An 18700-nucleotide genomic window follows, 5' to 3' on the forward strand; every position below is an offset into this window, starting at 1 on the left:
AGCTAAAGGAAAGGCAAGAGAGATCATTTTATGATTCAAAAGCCATCTTATCGGCTCAAATCAGTCTGTGGATATTAGACTATTTAAATTGTGCAAATTCTGGAATTGTCCCCTTCTCATGCAGTATAACCAAAGTATAAAAATGCCTCTGATCTTTTGCTCATTTTCCTAACTGTATTATCACAGCCCTTTTCAGAATTAACCATATTCCAGTTTAAGGCAAATGCAATTAGGTCGGATTCTCATTGTTACGGTAATGGATGTTCACTGAAGTCACAGAGAACTCACTGCCTGAATAATGATGCCATGTTGCCTGAAGATTGAATAAATAACAGATTTCTCCTCCCTATAATCTAATGTGCAGTTTAGATTATATGTAACTCTACCTGCTGGCACTTCAGCCTCTAGGGCTTCCTCATACTGTTGCTGAACTGGTACTTCCAAAAGATCTGTTATATTCTTTTGAAGCTGATTGAAGCTCTCCACATCACTGAGCTGGTAAACCAAGGGAGACGTAGCAATCACCTCCATTTCTTTCCTGTCGGAATTTAAGATGCCAACTGTTACGACTTTTACTCCCATCTCTTTCAGCTCTGTTGCAGCTTCCTCGACATCATCCTCAGATTTGGCTGAGGTGACAACCACTGTGAACTGTGGTGTCCCTTGATTAAATCGACTCCCAGCTTCCACTGTAAAATAGACATCTTGCAGAAATTGCAGCGCACTTCCAGTCTGTAGAGGGCCACCCATGAATATAACACTTCTCTGAAGGTGGTTAAGAACATCTTCCTTATTCTCATAAGTGTTCAGCAAAAATTCTATCTGCCCTTCTCGGCTGTATTGTGCAAAACCAACCCTGTATTTGTCAGCCCCAATGTCTAGTTGTTCAACAACTTGCAAAATGAATTTCTTTACTTCTTCAAAGGTAGAGGATCCCATTCTTTCAGAAGAGTCCACAAGGAAAACAATATCAGCATAGTGCTTTGTAAATGCTGGAGGAAAAGACAAAACTATATTTTAAAAGGCTATATCAATACAGAAGAGAATCCAAATTTTAATTGTAAAATCCATGGGAAATGACGTTTCTCAGTATTCCTTAAAATTATTGGGTAACATCCAAACCTTCAGCAGAGCAGTGGTCCATCAAGAGAGGTTTTTTCATTCACAGAAGTGTTTCACACCTGCAAGAGGTATGAAGCTATGGCTCGGTGGAGGATCATCTGCTTTGCACACAATAGTTCCCAGTTTCAATCCCTGGTAGCATCTCCAGGTAGGGCTGGGAAAAAACCCTGCCTGCTGGAACCCTGGAGAAGCTTCTACCCATCAGCATAGACCAGGGTTTCTCAACATGTGGGTCCCCAGATGTTATTGGACTTCAGCTCCCATAATCCCCAGCCCCAGTGGCCTTTGGTTGGGAATTATGGGAGTTGAAGTCCAATTACATCTGGGGACCCACACGTTAAAAATTCCTGGTATAGACAATACTGAACTTGATGGACCAATGGGCAGACTCAGTATAAGGCAGCTTCCTATTTTCCTATGGGGTACTTGCAGAGTGCAATACTCCTTCTGTGAATGGAAGAAGCTTCTCCTGACAGGGCACTGTTGTATTCTATCTGGTAATCATATGTGTTTTGTTGTTTGGAGGTTATTGGACTTCAGCTCCCATAATCCCCAGCCCCAGTGGCCTTTGGTTGGGAATTATGGGAGTTGAAGTCCAATTACATCTGGGGACCCACACGTTAAAAATTCCTGGTATAGACAATACTGAACTTGATGGACCAATGGGCAGACTCAGTATAAGGCAGCTTCCTATTTTCCTATGGGGTACTTGCTGGTAATTCTATCTGGTAATCATATGTGTTTTGTTGTTTGGAGGTTTGTCCCAGTGGGGATCCTGTAGAGAGTGTAAGGGGTGCAGTCAGAAAGAAAAAGGAGGAGAAAAGGTCAAGGATAAAATGGAATTGCTTCTGAATAAAGTTTTGGTTCAACCAGCATAAGATTCCTTCATGTTTACAAGGGAAGCAGTTCTAAAACAGGTACCCTCTGCTAAAGGTATGAATGCTTACCAAGGCTTTTGGGAGTTCGATCTCAGGCTGGTCTAAGCTCTATGAATATCTGCCCCCCTGGATCAAACCAAGGGTCCACTTAGCCCAGATTCTTGTTTTCAACAGTGGCTGGCCAGAAGCCAGCTATTAAGCCTTAGCAGCTGGTGAGACTTGGTCACCTTTACAAAAGTTTCAAACTGATTAAGCATATCCTTAGATGTGACTGGCTCCCTCTAACCCCACTGCAGCTTCCTGAGTCAGCCTTTACCGAACATCTAGACATCTATTAACATGTCCATAGTAGGACAGCGTAGAGTAATTGTACCTTGTGCTTTCAAGATTCCTTTCCAAAGAAAATTAATCAGGCTGAGCTTTCTTCACAGCTTTTTAAATGGGCAGTGAAACCCCTTCTCCTCTGAGATACTTTTGGTTGTTAATTTTAGTTGGTGTTCTGTTTTGGCTGCTGTTTCTCAGATTTTTGTTGTCATATTTATTTTATTTTATAATTGTTTTATTTGTTTGATGCTTGCTACCCTGGTAGGACTTGCTCTAATGTTTGGGGTAAAAATGTTTTAAATTGATAAATATACCACTGAATTCCATAGATCCAACACTGGAGTATTACCCTGATGAAGTGGGATACACATTTGTATATTTAACTAGTGGGTAAAAATATTTGCCATGACAGACACAGAAGTGCCCAAACTGTATTTTAACACTTACAATATTATCTAAATAAGAAATTTTTTGGCTGCACAAGACTTTGCCTGACAAACTGAGAAAGACTGCTACAAGTAATGTTTCTACCTGCACACAGCAAAAAGCAAATATTTCTCTGCAGTTGCCTGTGCCTCCTGAAAATATGTCCCTGAGGGATGCAGCACTCTCAGGGATATGTTTTCAGGAGACACAAGAGGCTGCAGATGGAAAAAGAGATCACCAAAAATCACCCCTCTCCTTCATGCATGTGCACAATATTTCCAGCATTTACACACTTTGTAGGGCTTTGTGTTCAGTCTTATTCTTTCTCAAATGAACATTTTTGTGAGATATCAATTTATCAGTAATAAAAGGTCAGTTTAAACTCAGATTGAAATATATATTCTCATAATCAGATATGTCTAAAATTAAGTATGGTGAAGGTTTTCTTAGATCATCATATATATATATTGAAGTACAAGAGCAATCTATTGTTTGTTACTAAATATCCAGTCAGAATTGCTCTGGCCCTCTTGCATTTTCTGAAGAGTGTGTGTGAGAGAGATTTCAATTGGAGCTGGGGGAGAACATTAACCTTTTCCACTTGAACTGTTTATCTGATTTAAATCTGTTCCCCACCATTACCACCACCACCACCACCACCACCACCACCACCAAAGATGCTATAGAAGGGGGAAAGATTTGATATAAGTATCTATATTCTGCCCCCCCCCACACACACACCATAGCTAGTAGCAACTAGGGACACAATTTAAGTCAGATAAATGGCATTGCGGGGAAGGTTAACACTCGGCCCCAGTACCATGGTCCCAATCCAAACTGCCAGCTGCTTCCCCTGCACAGCTGCCTTTGAGCAAAAAAAAAAAAAAGACATCCTGTTACAGACCTCCTACTTCATGAATCTCTTCTCACGATTAGTGAGAAGGGCTAAAGAGCGGGCTGTGGTGAAGGCGGGTCAAATTCCCGCAGAAAATCAATGAAACATTGCTGAGCATGCTCCCCATGCGCCCAGACAATGCCACTAGCACTGAAGCAGTGGGGAGGGTCAGGGGCCGGGATATGTGATCCCAGCCTCCGGAAATACAGTGATGCACTGCGCGAGTGCACGATGCATCATGGGGCTCCCCCCTCCCCTCCCTGGGCTCCCTGCACTATCAAAAAATAGGGTTAAGGGAACACTCGCTCCCTTAATCCCATCTTAGGGGAAGGCTTCACAGGGCAGGTTTGCTGCTGTGTTGCCAACAGGATTGGGCCCCGTCCCAGTGGTTCACACGTGCATGCAAAACCAGGCTGGGGTCTCTTAGCCCGGTTTTTCACACACATGTGAATAGCCTCTGTATCTAGTCTGGCCATTTGGGACACCTTAGCATGAATTTGCATTGATACACATACAGGCCAGAGATCCTATTTAGGGGTTTTGATATCTACGTCTTGGGTTTCAGTTTTAGTGCTGCGATGGATTTCCTAAGTGTTCTTGGGGATGCGGGGGCATATGTCTATCCACAACATCTCCAGTGGGAATAACAGCAACCTGCCTCTTAGGGTTGTTTGAGAATTAATAAAAGAAAACATTACCACTTACGAGGAGCCTTTCTAAATGGTAAGTTGTACCAACTTCAGTGTTGATTTCCACAGGGAATGTGGCTATCCATATAAACATTGTTCATGCCATTCCACACTTTTCTGTCACAAATAGCCCTCAAATAAAATACTCCCTTTTTGCTATGTTGAATGCAGGAGTTTTGGTGCACATTAGATTAGCATGTAAACACTGTCAATGGGTTTCTGTGGGATATGTAGGTGGGGCAATTACCGAAACAATAAGCAATCTGCCTAGACCCCAAAGTCAGATTTCTTCTCTGTATTCTTTCAAGTTACTAATTTACTTCTTCTTATTCCCAAAGATCAAACTGTTGGAGATGGAGTTTCAGTGCATCGACCTTTTGCACCAACTATCCTAATGACCACTATTTCCATTTCCATTTCCCTTTGTTTAAAAAAATGGTGGGCCTCACCAATACTACTGCAACAAACCCTCTCATTTAGAAAGGCTCTGGGGCTTTAGAAGTAGGAAAGAAATCATACAGTTAACTAATAAGGACTATGGAACTCTGACCTTCAAATTCAGTTTTCTTGGGAAATTTCGGTTTTACTAACCTACGGTCTAGTGCCTAACATTTTAAATATGGGCCTCTCTTTCTGCCAGCCTTTTTCATTTTGAGCAATATCATGGAACCACTGGTGTTAATACCCAAATAAAATAGATGTAACCCAGAAGAAGCAGGATCATCACAATCTTATGGCAAACGTAACACTAATAAAGCAGTAAAATATTTAAATAAATGTTATCACATGAGATAATTTTATTTACCTTTAACCTGGCTCTCCACTGCAAAGCACACAGTTTGGAGAAGATTGCTAGAAAGATCTTGAAGGATATCAAAATTGTCAATATTGAACAAGAACCTATCAAAAGGCCTGCTGGCAATTGCTTTAAGCTCAGTAGTGTCCTGGATGCCAATTCCTACCACATAAAGTGAGATTCCTCTTGCCTTCAATTTGCTGGCTGGACCTTTGACTTCATCATTAGATTCTCCATCTGTGAGTAGAATGGCTACTTGTGGGATATGTTCCTGTGCTCTGCTCCCAGCAGATTCAGTGAAGTACCCTTCTCTGATGAAATCTAAGGCAGCACCTGTGTAAGTGCTTCCACCCCGGTAGGGCAAATTCTGTATTTGTTCCAGAATATCATTTTTCAAGGAATACTGATTTAGCAGAAACTCTGTGAAGGTAGCACTACTGTATTGGGCCAATCCAATTCTGATCTGGTTGCTGCCAACATCAAGACTGGAAATCAGTGTGTTCAGGAAGTTTTTCACTTTTTGGAAATTCTCTGTACCAATGCTGGTTGAACTGTCCACCAAAAATACGACATCAGCTACAGTGGCTTTTTGGCATACTAAATGAGAAAGAAGTGGGGTGGGGAATAGGGAGAAGAGGTTATTTTCTGTTTGAGGTTACGCCTGGTTTCAAACACAAACTGATATTTAAGACTATCTTATGTAGATGTGCATTTGATGAAAATACATTCTGAGTTAATTTGGTGTGTGGGTTTACTCTGCTGTTTATCGCTGAGTTGCTGTGGATTTGGAATGTGTGTATGTGTCTTTTAAATGGATATTATTAAATGGATATTTAATATATTATTATTAAATGGATGTTACTGAGTGTAAAGGCCCTATATGGGATGGAATATTGTGGGATAGTAACTCTGTGATACACAAATAAATATTTCATTGACCAACCCCAATATGAATTGTTTTTCAAATGTGTTTAATTTTGATGCTGTAAAAATTTACTAGTATATATTTGGGTCACAGCAACTTAAAGTAGCATCCTGTCCCAGATAAGACAGGTAGCACCATGCAGGTTGCCAGCCTACTATTGTAGTGCTAACAAAATTGCTCAGAAAGCCCTTAGTATATGATGCAAAGCATTACTGGTGCCTCTGGCAATGGCTAATATAGTTCCAGCACAGAGAGCAGGGTCTGCAAGATAGATATGCAAGGGGGCCCATGTCCAACCATGTACACCTCTCTGGGCTCCTTTATTAAATATAAAAGTAAATAAATAAATAGATCTGCTTGAAGATGTTTATGATGTTTTTATATTGTCTGTAAGCCACTAAAGAGCAATCTAGAAATTGTATAAATCAGAGGTTCCCAACCTTTTCCTTTATGCGGACCACTACATCATTATCAAAAGCTTTTGTGGACCACCATGTAAGTAAGTCATTTAAAACATTTTTAACATAACCTATGGCTGATGGGAGTCAAATTTATATATGGAAGAATTTTTTAAATGCAGCTATTTCTAATAATTTATTGTGCTCAACTCACAAACTTATTGCAACTTGTCACAGTACATTTACCTACAGTAGGCCTATCAGTGGGGAAAAGATACCGTATTTTACGGACTATAAGACGCTACGGACTATAAGACGCACCTTAATTTTAACCCAGTTTTTCAGAGTTTTAACATATTAAACTGTTAAAACATATAAGACGCACCTGAATTTTGGCGGATATTTTTCGAGGAAAAAAGTGAGTCTTATAGTCCATAAAATACGGTAATATTTACCTAATGAGAAGGCCGATGTTCATTATTATTAAATTATCTTCCCCCCTCCTGCCACAGACCACCTGCAGTACCCTCGCACACCACAGGTTGGGAACAACTGGTATAAATAAATAAATGGGGGGGGGATCCTTATAGCTATGTATTTATATGGGATGCCCAGTTCTTGGGAGATCCTATGAGATTCACTGGAACCAATCAAAATCAGTGGGCCAATTTGGACTATACTACCACTGCCAAATCACTTGGCAAGGAACACAGCAGGCATGCTGGGCTCCTTCCCACCCAGCATAGCATCCCACACTGCCACATAATTGTGTGGGGAATCTCAATCACACACAGTGAGGATTGGTTCAGACATTCTGCCCCTTGTACTAATATGTGGTGGCAAAATAGCACATCAGGTGGGGAGGAGTTGTGCATGCGCAGCTCATACTGGCCAGCTGTATCTTCCAAAGTGGCCCATTGTTTGAACAGAACAAGCAACATTCTGAACAGTAAACTTCAGCCCCAAGCCTGAGAGAGGGAGAGAGAATAAAACTTATAATTAGGAACAGAAAGAGAACCATCTTATGTGACACTCAAGTACTACTCAAGTCTCAGGATTCCTTCGCTCCCGTAAACATTTTGTGTGCTAAGACCTGGTAAGCCAAGTGGCTGGGAGAAGCACGGGGCCACTGAGATCCCAGGAGGAGAGGAAGTCAGTGCTGATGGTGAGATCAGAATATGCGAGAATAAGTGAGGTAGGCCTCTGGTCCCCAGAGTACATAGAAAAGCTGACTCTGCATCCCAGGGAGAGGGGACAGTGTCTAAAGAGCATGTACCAATTGTGTGTAATTGAGATATATAAATGTGCAATACTGCCCTGTCTGGCTATAAAGACCAACAAGGCATCCAGAAATGTAAGGAGCTTAAACAAAGGGAATGAAAAGCCTGAAGGGCACCAATCAGTCCTCCAATTCTGCCAGAAAAGAAAAGAAAAGAAGATTAAGGAGGGGGAAGCCCTCTATTCCTTTATTTGTACCAGGCCCAGATAAATTATGCTTGGGCGTTTATGGGAACCTTGCTCCAAATATTATTGACTCTGTTACTGCATAACAAAGACCAGGATAAGAGAAGTCCAAACACCAAGCCAAACAAGTCCTCTAGATATGTATTGTGGCCTGCCAGTTGTTTCCCTTTTTTTCGGGTAGAAAAAACAAGAGATTCCCGAAACCATTAAGCTGCTCTTCAGCCTGATAGGACAAGCCACAAGTTTTCAGCCACAAGTTGTACAAGTCTCGTATAAGCCCATTAACCTATTATGAAACACCAGATTAAAATATATTTCCCTTTGAGCCTCTTCCAATGTAACATTTTTTCCCTCCATGGAAATGTTTTTGTAATGACATTGGTGGAATAATAGAAATTTCATACAGATTTTTAAAGGGAAATGACATGAACAACAGTTGACATCCATCTAGCATTCCTGCTCATTGATATTTCTGGATAGCTCCATGGAGATTGCTTCATATGGTAACCTTGAACATCCACAAGACTCCTTGAGAAAGAACTCCTGGAAGAAAACTGCTGCCAGAACCCACCATCAACTGAAACTAGAGAAGGGAAGCTAAAAAAAAATTGTTCCCAGAGATAATATTTAAATAGCTGTTTTGTACTGGGCTGATCCGTGTTTTGAATGTACAGTAAAATCTTTAGCTGACTAAAATGCATATTCTGTCTAAAGGTATCTCCTTTCCACTTTCTGATATGCTGCATTAATGACATTCACATCTCATTCTCAGTAGGCCTGTGTAAATATTCGGCTCTAAATACCCGAAGCCCGGTTCAGCACTAGGGATGTGCCAAACTGGTCCGTAATTGAACTGGTCTATGGTGAACTTGGGCAATTCAACCGATTTGATCACAGACCCTGGCAAAAGGGGTCCAGTCCATCAGCAAACCAGACCAAACCCAGTTCATCCGCAGACCAGTTCGCCGGTTCGAGTACCAGTAAAGGGGAATCTGGTGAGGATTCCTCTTTGCTTCCAAAGGTAATAAAAGGCAGTGGGGGAGTGGCAAGAGGCACCATTAAAACTAAAAGAGAAGGCGCTTACCAGAAGGCCTGCCAGTAAGTGCCTCCTCTTTCCATTTTAAAGGCACCTCTCTCACACCATGTGCCTTCCATGATGGCGCCTCTCACCTGTTTCTCACCCTGTGTGCTTTCCATGGTGCCGCAGGAATGCAGCAGGGCTCTGCTATCTTTAAGGGGCCTTTGAACTGGTAGGCAGTTGGTTGCAGTATCTGAGGGGGCGTGTGTAGTATTCACCGAAGCTTCACACCGCCACAGGGTCAGGTGTGGAAAATGTCCTTCTTGGCCTAGCTCATCTTTCATCAAGTTCATGATGGAATGGGGAGACAGAAGTTGCACAACTGCAACAAATTCCCTTCTCTGACTATGGACCTAGCACCTGGTTAAAAATGATACAGAATGAGGTGGCAGAGAATAAAAAAGCTGATTAACCCATATGTTGTGATCCGTGGCCTTTCCTCAAACAGAAAGGAGGGGGAAAAGATTCTCCATACATAGACCCATGTGGATTTACCTGGTGAAACCTGGGTGATATGTCGAGAAGCTTCCTCTACTGTAGTACAAAGCACTTGAAGCACATTTTGAGAGATACCCTGCAGAGCATCAAAATCTGCCACACTGTAGACATGTGTGTCATCCGGGTCACTAGCAATTTCCTGAAGCTCAGACAAAACAGCATCTTTGACACCTACAGCATAGACTATGATGCCTGCCTTCTTGACTGCCGCAGCTGGCTCACTGATTTTATCCTGAGCTTTCCCATCAGTTATCACTACTGCAATCTGAGGGACACCTTCACTGCGTCGACTTCCAGCCATTTCATTGAACTGGTTATCTAGCATAAACATCAAACTTGCTCCAGTGTATGTATTCCCTCCTCTGTAGTGCAAGGTCTGTATTTTCTCTAAGATGTCCTGTTTGTGGTGGTAGGTGTTCAAGAAGAATTCATTGTAGGGCTTATCACTGAATTGAATCAGTCCAATCCGGATTTTATCCTCTCCAGTGTCAAAACCATTAACCAAACTGTACAGGAAGTTTTGCATCCGTTTGAAGTTCTCCATTTTTATACTCCAGGATCCATCCACCAGGAACACAATGTCTGCAACAGAAGCTTCCCTGCAGACTGAAGAAAAACATTGCAACATGTGGTGCAGTGGTTAGAGTGCTGGATTAGAAACAGTCCCCATTTCAAATCCTCACATTTGGCTATGAGGTTCATTTGAGTGGCCTTGGGCTAGTCACCATCTCTTAATCTAATCTACCTCACAGGATTGTTGTGAGGATAAAAGGTTGGGGCTCATATACACCACACTGAACTCACTGAAGAAAGGACACGATAGAAATGTAAGAAATAACAATAACGTACTTCTGTTCTTACCATAGTATTCAACGGACAAACAAAAGAAATGAAAGAAATGTACATTCTCACATAAAGCACAATTATGGAATCTACTGCTACAAGATGTGGTGGTCACACTAGGTAATTTGTTTTTAAGTATTGATTCAAATTCCTAGAAGATAGGTCTCTAAATATCTGCTAGCCATATTAGCTAAATAGAACCTCAGTGTTCAAAGGCAATATACCTCTGAATACCAGATGAGGGGGAAACCATGGGGAGGGTTGTTGCCTTCATTCCTTGCTTATGGGCTTTCTGGGAACACCTCTCTGTTCCCAGGAAGCCCATAGGTTCCCGGGAAGCCAATATTGGAAGTGGGATGCAGACTAGGTGGTGCCAGAATAGCTCTTCTTATGTTCATTGTCTAATTACAATTTCAGGGGATTTCTGTTGCTTTGAGTTTCCCCCAAAATAAGCTCCACTCAACCAAGTTCAAAGTTAATTAATATTTTCTTCTTCTTTTCATACTATCATTCCAACCCCTGCAATTTTCACTGGAACCCTATCATAAATAGTCTGGCGTAGCTCCAAGAAGCATCAATCATATTTTCATCAGAGAAGTTATTACCTACATATGGATTGAGCCCCATTATAAAAGAACACTGAATACATCCCCCAACACTTACATCCCCCAAGGGATGTAAGTGTACATCCCCCAAGCACAGTGGAAACTTGGGACAGATGCATGGAACCTGAGTAAGGTCCATGTAAAGACTTTGACCATATAGTTCAAGATACACCTTAAAATTGATTTTCTGGATTTTTAAAGAGACTTTGTGTATATATTTATATACAACTTTTATGTGTGTGTTTTAGTGTGAGTTTATTAGATAGGGTTTTTTAGCGATTGGGATCAGTATCTTGATATTGATGAAATGACATTGTTTAATATTTATAGCTGATTAAACTGTGGGACCACATGATCCAATCTATTTATATATTTTGATTGTTAGTTTCTGTTTGGGGTTCTTTTCAGTATAATTGCTTTGCCATTCTTCTGAGTTGGCAGAGCAATATCTAGGGAAATTTTGCTTTTAATTCCATTTAATTGTACAGGAAGGACATATGAGCCTGTGAGAAAGCAAACAAGCTCTCCTTCAGACCTAGGGCTATCATTCTTTTGTTGGCAGTGCCCCTAAGCCTTTAACAGCTGAAGGAGAAAACCATAGAGGGCCGCCTAGTTAGCTTTTCTGGCACAGGCCATCATGGAATGGGATGGGAGGAATGGGAGGCCAACATGCTTATGGTGTACTTCCACCCACAGGAAACCTAACTGGGCAGCACTGGGGGAAGCAGCACGTGCTAGTGTGGGGCATGGGCCCAGCATGCTATCAGGGACCCATAGGACTCTGACCCAGCAACCCACACCCACACCCACACTAACTGGTGACCTGGCTATACCCATGGCCTAGCACTATTTCTGCTTAAAGCAAACAGCATTATTTCATTGGGTGCCACAAAAAGCATGAATAACGTATTACCAGCAGTGTTGGCATCAGCAGTGGAGAACAAAGCACTCAGACACACAAGAATAAAAACTTGGTTCCATTTGTCCATTCTGAATGTACCCCTAGATAAAAGAATAATTAACAAAAAGGAGGAACTATTATTCATATTGAAAAACATGCCCTCGCACAATACTACATCTGTTTCACACACATTGCTTTAAGACATAAAGCTGAAAGAGTGAGCCAAGCGGACTCCATTCAAAATTAGTTCATCTGAGGAAATAGAAGCTGGTATGAAAGCTCCTTCTGTGATATTTTAGTGGTGATGGTCCATTCATATGTTCAAGTCATCACTTATTCCTGGAGTCACTGAGTAGCATACAGGCATATGCGACTCAACCCAGTATGACTCACATGAAAGAAAAGCAAGAATAGAAAAAGTCCTTTTCTCTGTAAGCAGACAGTAGTGTCATCTGGATTCACTTTTGATTGTGTGGTAATGGCAAACCAGCTGGTGAACACAACATTTGGGGCAAATATCTATGGCAATTAAGAGAAAGGAAACAGCAGTTTCCAAATTAAGCATGACAAATAAAGCTCTGCAGACAAAGTTGTTTATGGCAAACCAAATGATTAGAATCTACCTCCAAAAAAATAAACTGTTCATTAACGTCATCTAACAGCTGCACATTTCACTGGAGTGATTACTCAAGCAAGCTGGGTTTATGCATTTCAGAAGCCCCTCTGGTTTAAGTTTCTGCAGCAATTTGATACTGATCTGCGGTATAATTTTTCTGATGGAAACCAGACTGAGGAATTGATTCCAAAAAATGAGGGTCTTGCTGTACTGTTGGTCAAAGCATTTTCCGAGTGTATCTTAGCCTTTGAATGATACTCCCAGAGATCTCTTTTTAGAACAAGCCAAGCACAATACCTTGTCTAGAAACCGAAACATATTTTGATAAATTATGACTGATTTAGTTCAGAGGAGAAACAAAGGGTTGTTTTGAAAAGTCAGATGCAAACATGACAAAAGACATGCACAGGCAACCCACATCAGCCAATGCCTAACAGTTTGTGGATTTAGAGGACAGAACACCAACCAGCTCAGGCACAAAGAAAGAGGGAGCTGGTGGCAGGTACCGGAAGTAGGCACCAGAATGAACTCTCTCCAGCCTAGACACCATTGTGAACATTACAAAGTCATCCCAGACTTCGGCTTTATGGAGAGTGAAAAGCTTCCAGGGCATCCTGGGACAGCCCCTGGACTCTGACAGGACCTCTTCCCTATTTTGTGATCTGGGGCCTTTGTTACTTTCTAGCACAATCCCCGACTCTAAATTACTCACTTTCCCCCCTACATTTTTTAATTTGACATTTTTCAATGTGAAGCATTGAAAAACAAAAAAGTAACTGAATTCATTAAAAACACATCAATACTTTTGCATATGATTACTCACTTGCAAACAGCCCCTTGTAAGATAATACGTGATTAAATTGACTGGGTTCAGCCATTTTCTTGGTTTCATCAGACCAAGGCCTGCTCATTGCCAAAGGCAATGTGTTACTTGCTGGTCCCACCCTTTCACTGGAGCTGGTACTGATGCCACCCCACCCCACCCCACCCCTCTCCCCTCCCCAATCTGCCTGGCCTTGATGCTGCTCCTCTTCTCACTGCGCCAGCCCTGCCTCAACTTCCAGGTGTGCCCATGTCACTGGCAGCTGCAACATCCCACTGGCCACCCCGACTGCTGCAGTTGCTCCAGCACCAGTGTTCACTCTCTTTCCGGTTGTCTCTTCAGCACTAAATTCTCTGAGAGAGGGGGCATGGATGCTGGGAGAGCAGCAGCAGCAGCAATAGGAGAAGCCAGTGGGATGCTGCAGTTGGCAAGGGGAAAGATGCCTGAGGGGAAAACACACAGGAAGGGTAGCAGGAGTGGAGGTGAGGTGGGGCGGTAGTATCAAGCAGGTGAGATTATGCCTGCACTCACTGCCCCATCGCACAGTTGCCACCTGAGGCTGCTACCTCACCTCACCTTATGGGGAAGCTGCCCCTGTCCAGCACCAAGCTTTGCTCAATCTCCAAGTTCAGAGGGATAGAGGAAAAGAGAACATATTAGTGCTAGAGTAGCAATGGCGATAGGAGACACCAGTGGGACACTTCAGCTGCTAGGTGGATCTCCAGACAGCAGCACAGGTGTGTGTCTGTAAGGTGAGGCCAGATAGAGAGCAGAAGAGTGGTGTCAAGGCTGGTGGGGGCAGAGGGTGAGCCAGCATGTGGGTGAAGGAGGCAAGGCCAGGGACAGCAAGGGTGGGAACCACACAGGGAGGGTGGCAGGAGCAGAGCTGAAGCAGGGGCAGCAGGCATGTGGGGTGCTTGCACTCACTATCCCATAGCATGCCTGCTGAGGCTGCCATGGGTACTGGAACTTGACTTGGACCTCAGAGTGTCCTTGTATTTGTGATTGTTGAAATCACAGTAGATGTAGGAAGCACCATTGCTCTGTCATGTTAAAGGTATTAGCACTCACTGGCAACTAACCTGGTAAAGTGATATGCCAGCATTATCATTTTATATCATATAATAAAATGCATTACCTGACTCTTTATACTATCAAGTTATGAAAGCACACTTGTCTCTTGGGGTTGAAGCAATGCAGTCTGAGGATAGGAAAATGTGTCCTTCTATAAAGCAAACTGCAGTTTTTACAATGGCTTGTTTCCAGATCAGACGATCTACAGCAGTGAATCACATTTGATAAACATGGCATTTCTGGACAGTTTTCAGAGCAAACACACCACAGAATAAACATCAGGATAGAGATATTAAATCAACTAGTTGGGCAGGGGGCAGGGGGAGAACCTTGGTTAGTAATTCTATTAATGTGGTTAGGATGCTCAGGACCACACAAGTGAGTATATGTCAAATATAATGCATCACCAGGATGGCCTGAGAAAAAGGTTACATTTAAAGTAGGGAGGGTTCATTAGCTATGAAAAGAAGCAACGTGTACATTCTTCATTGTAGAGGAATGTTGTTCTTCAACTGATTTTCACCAAACTTTGCATCAAGATGGTTCCAGCTTCACTGAATGTGATTCTAAATGCACGGGGAATCCTAGGGAGACCCCCAAGGTGGGGAGCAGGGGCATAGCTATAATTGAACAAAAGGGTTCACAGGCCCCCAGCTCCTGATGGCCCTCCCTCTCCACTGCTCCCTATTTTCTCCATTATCTCCCTCACTCTGGGGGGCCACCAGAGAGAGGGATGAACACGGGCCCTCTCTCCCCTGGCTACGCCCCTGGTGGGGAGGCTTGTTGTCACCTCCTGGTCGTGGGTCTGCTCATGTGTCGCTGCAGCACAGAGCTGCACCGCAGCAGCACATGATCAGTAAAACACGGTTAGCAGAGCACTTGCTCCACTAACCTCATTTTAGGGGAGGGGTTCTTAGGGGTTCTTAGGTGATGAGCCCAGTAGCTCTCACAATGGGGGAACACTGGGCTGGGTGCCCTTAGCCCAGTTTCTCTCCATAGTGAGAATCGCCACAATATATATGTGGCAGACACAGGGGCATATCTAGGGTAGGGCAGGCAGGGCACGTGCAGTGGGTGCCACTTGAAGGGGGGCGCCATTTTTTAAAATAAAAAAATAAAATAAAAAAGGCTGCTGAAAACGAAATGGCCATTGCGCATGCTCAAATGGCCTCTGTGAGGCCCTAGGCCATGCCAGGCCTCGGAGAGCCCATTTGAGCATGTGCAGTGGCAATTTTGTTTTCAGTGGCCATTAAAAAAAAAAAATGGCCATCGCACATGCTCAAATGGTCCCTGCGAGGCCCTAGAGGCCAGCAGGGGAGGGGGAACCTTTGCAGACCCCCCCCCCACAGCCTTTAGGAAGCCCCTCAAAGGGGCTACAGGTATTTTTTAAATTTAATATAATATAAGTCACTGTACACATATTCAGTTTGGCACTATGTACAGAGAATCAGGGCTTGTGAATACTGAGCTGAAGCTTATGAGCTAGGATTGTATTCATTTGCTCTTACTTTGCTTCTTGTGATAAGTGAGTTAAATGCGATGGCTTAATAATATGGCTATTAATGGTGAGTTTGTCTTTGAATCAGTGTGAAATCCTTAGTATTAAGGCCCACTGGGAGTTTCCTGCTCTCTTTCTCTCATTTTAACTGTCTTTCTGAAATACTAGAATATATTCCAAGCAGTGACGCAGTTTACTCTGCATATCCTTTAATTATTTTCAGAGTATCTGGGAAAAGTCAAATTCTCCATTTATTTTTACAACTTATGTAATAGTGATGCTACAATGCATAGTAGAGAATTAGACAGTCACTTCTGTTTAGTTTTCCAAGTACACCCCAACATAGTATTTGGGTATTTCATGAGCCCCAGCACACTGAAATTTGTAATTTTCCAGCATTTTTTGGTCTGACTACATCCACTGCTAAATAGAATTTGAAATATTAAAAGATTAACAAGCTTGACTTGTATTTTTCAGCTGATATTATGATATTATGGTAAAGTTATCTGAAAGATGGGTGCCAGATATTTGGACAGGGGGTGCAATTTCAGTGCTTGCCCTAGGTTCTATTTTCCCTAGATACGCCTCTGGGCAGATGTTACTGGGCATGCAATGCAGACTTTAAATTTTGACTGAAGTACTGCTCATACACACACAAAAACTGGCCTACATAATGTGCAGCATTCCATTGATAGAACACTCCATGTCAAGGCTGTTGCAGATGCAAAGGCAGCCCTGGCACTGTTAAGAAGAATGAGTGGTTACACAAGAAGCACTGGGGTTATTCCCATTATGGCCAGAGGCATTCTTACCCCTGGACTTCTGGGCCAAAGTCCAGGGCCTCCACACCCCCTGGGGACCCCCAAATTCTTTTTAGCCTGTCCCAGGTGGTATGACCACATTAAAAATTTGTTTAAAATACTGTGTATGTGAGTGGGAGGGGGCCTCCAAAAGCCTTTAGGTACAGGTTCCAAAATTATCTAGGTGCACCTCTGATTGTGGCAAATGATATTAACTGTGGTAGCACTGCTTGAGCAACCACTTGTTCTCAACAGTGTCAGGGCTATCTGCAAGTCCACAATAGCCCCAGCACAGAACATTTCGACAAGAGAACGCTGCCCTTCATGTCAGCCACTATCCTTACCTTTATTTTTTACAGACAGGGCTCTCCCCCCCGCAAAAAAAATCCACTCCTGATTGGAGTGTGCCAGTCCACATATTCGCTGGATTTAACCTGACCTCCCTGCGGGCTACCAGGGACCAGGACAGACAGGACTTTGTTTTTCTCCTAAGGGAGGCTGCAAATTCTGGCTTAGCTCGGGTTATGTCATGGGTAAAAAAAATCCTCTATTTCCAGCAGCTTTGGGGGAAAACTCCCGGGCTTCTGCTTTCTGCGAAGGTGTTGATGGAGGTGCTGATGGCTATGCGAATGGTCCATCTAATCCAGCAAATTAAAATGCCTCGAATCTGCTGCAAAGCAGATTCGCTGTTCAGATACCCTAAGGCACAGAGCCATGTGTGAAAAAATCCCTGGGAGTGCATTCCACAGCCCAGGAACAGCTACAAAGAAGGCCTGCCTCTGAGAGTTTTGTTATGTTACAGATGCAGGCCAGACGCGCTGGTGGTAACTGAAGACGGACCTCCTCAGATGACTTTAATGTGTGGTGGGGATCATGCAGAAGAAGGCATGATCTAAGATAACTCTCTAATATCCCTAGTCTCAAGCCACTGTGTAGACAGTTTTGTGTAAAGAAGCATGGCACACATGATATGCTAATGTATCACCATTTTCTTCAAAGAACACCCTGTGTCCAAAAGTTCTTTATGCCTAGTAACTAGGCAAAGGAAACATGGCTCCCAGTCGCTGCATGTGATTATCATTCTCCATGCACTATTTCTCTTCTTCTCCATTAACTTGGCTAAGAGGCACCTTTTAACGTGGTGATTCTCTTTTATTTAGCAGGGGGAGAGTAACTGGCCCTATTCAGCCCCAGCACAGTACTTCCAGTGACTGTTGCTGGTGTCTATCTGATGTTTCTTTTTAGATTGTGAGCCCTTTGGGGACAGGGATCCATCTTATTTATTTATTATGTCTCTGTGTAAATTGCCCTGAGCCATTTTTGGAAGGGCGATATAGAAATTAAATGAATGAATGAATGAATGAACGAATGAATGAATAATATACTGTAAGTAGTAGTGAAATGCTGAAAATGTGAAAACTAAGGTATGAAATTATTTCTCTGACCTGACATTTGCAGTCTTGTTCAGTTATGGAGCTGGTGAAAGGGCCATGTGTTTCTGGGGATATATACATATACAGTACATATACATATACACAGGGGCATATCTAGGGGTAGGGCAGGCAGGGCACGTGCCCCGGACGCCACTTGAAGGGGGGTGCCATTTTTAAAAATCAATTTTTTAAAAAAATGGCCACTGAAAACAAAATGGCCACTGTGCATGCTCAAATGGCCTCTGTGAGGCCCCCATGCCAGGCCTCGCAGAGGCCATTTGAGCATGTGTGGCAGCCATTTTGTTTTCAGCGGATATATATATATATATATATATACATATATATATATATATATATATATATACATATATATATATATATATATATATATACATATATATATATATATATATATATATACATATATATATATATATATATATATATAAATGGCCACCACACATGCTCAAATGGTCCCTGCAAAGCCCTAGAGGCCAGCGAGGGGAGCGGGAACCTTTGCAGTCCCACCCCACAGCCTTTAGGGCCTACAGGTATTTTTATTTTTTTTTAATTAATATAATATAAGTCACTGTACACATATTCAGTTTGGCACT

At 42.6% G+C, this 18700-nt stretch overlaps 1 protein-coding gene across 4 annotated transcripts in view; it reads right to left on the reverse strand.

The window, feature by feature from the left end:
• The window catches only part of LOC128331672 (collagen alpha-6(VI) chain-like), a 130595-nt gene that overhangs the window by 101390 nt on the left and 10505 nt on the right, over positions 1-18700 (reverse strand). For 2 of the 4 annotated variants that reach the window (XM_053265375.1, XM_053265374.1), the window contains exons 4-7: positions 11855-11943; positions 9491-10099; positions 5140-5727; positions 387-992 (exon numbers count right to left, since the gene is read on the reverse strand). In XM_053265375.1, coding sequence (XP_053121350.1) covers positions 387-992; positions 5140-5727; positions 9491-10099; positions 11855-11930 — 1879 coding nt within the window. In that variant the 5' untranslated portion in view covers positions 11931-11943. Of the gene's footprint in view, positions 1-386; positions 993-5139; positions 5728-9490; positions 10100-11854; positions 11944-12235; positions 12411-18700 lie in introns of those variants that run through there. The other 2 variants (XM_053265373.1, XM_053265377.1) reach the window with 2 other exon arrangements.

Source organism: Hemicordylus capensis, chromosome 6 (genome assembly GCF_027244095.1).
Source record: "Hemicordylus capensis ecotype Gifberg chromosome 6, rHemCap1.1.pri, whole genome shotgun sequence".
Classification (NCBI taxonomy): domain Eukaryota; kingdom Metazoa; phylum Chordata; class Lepidosauria; order Squamata; family Cordylidae; genus Hemicordylus; species Hemicordylus capensis.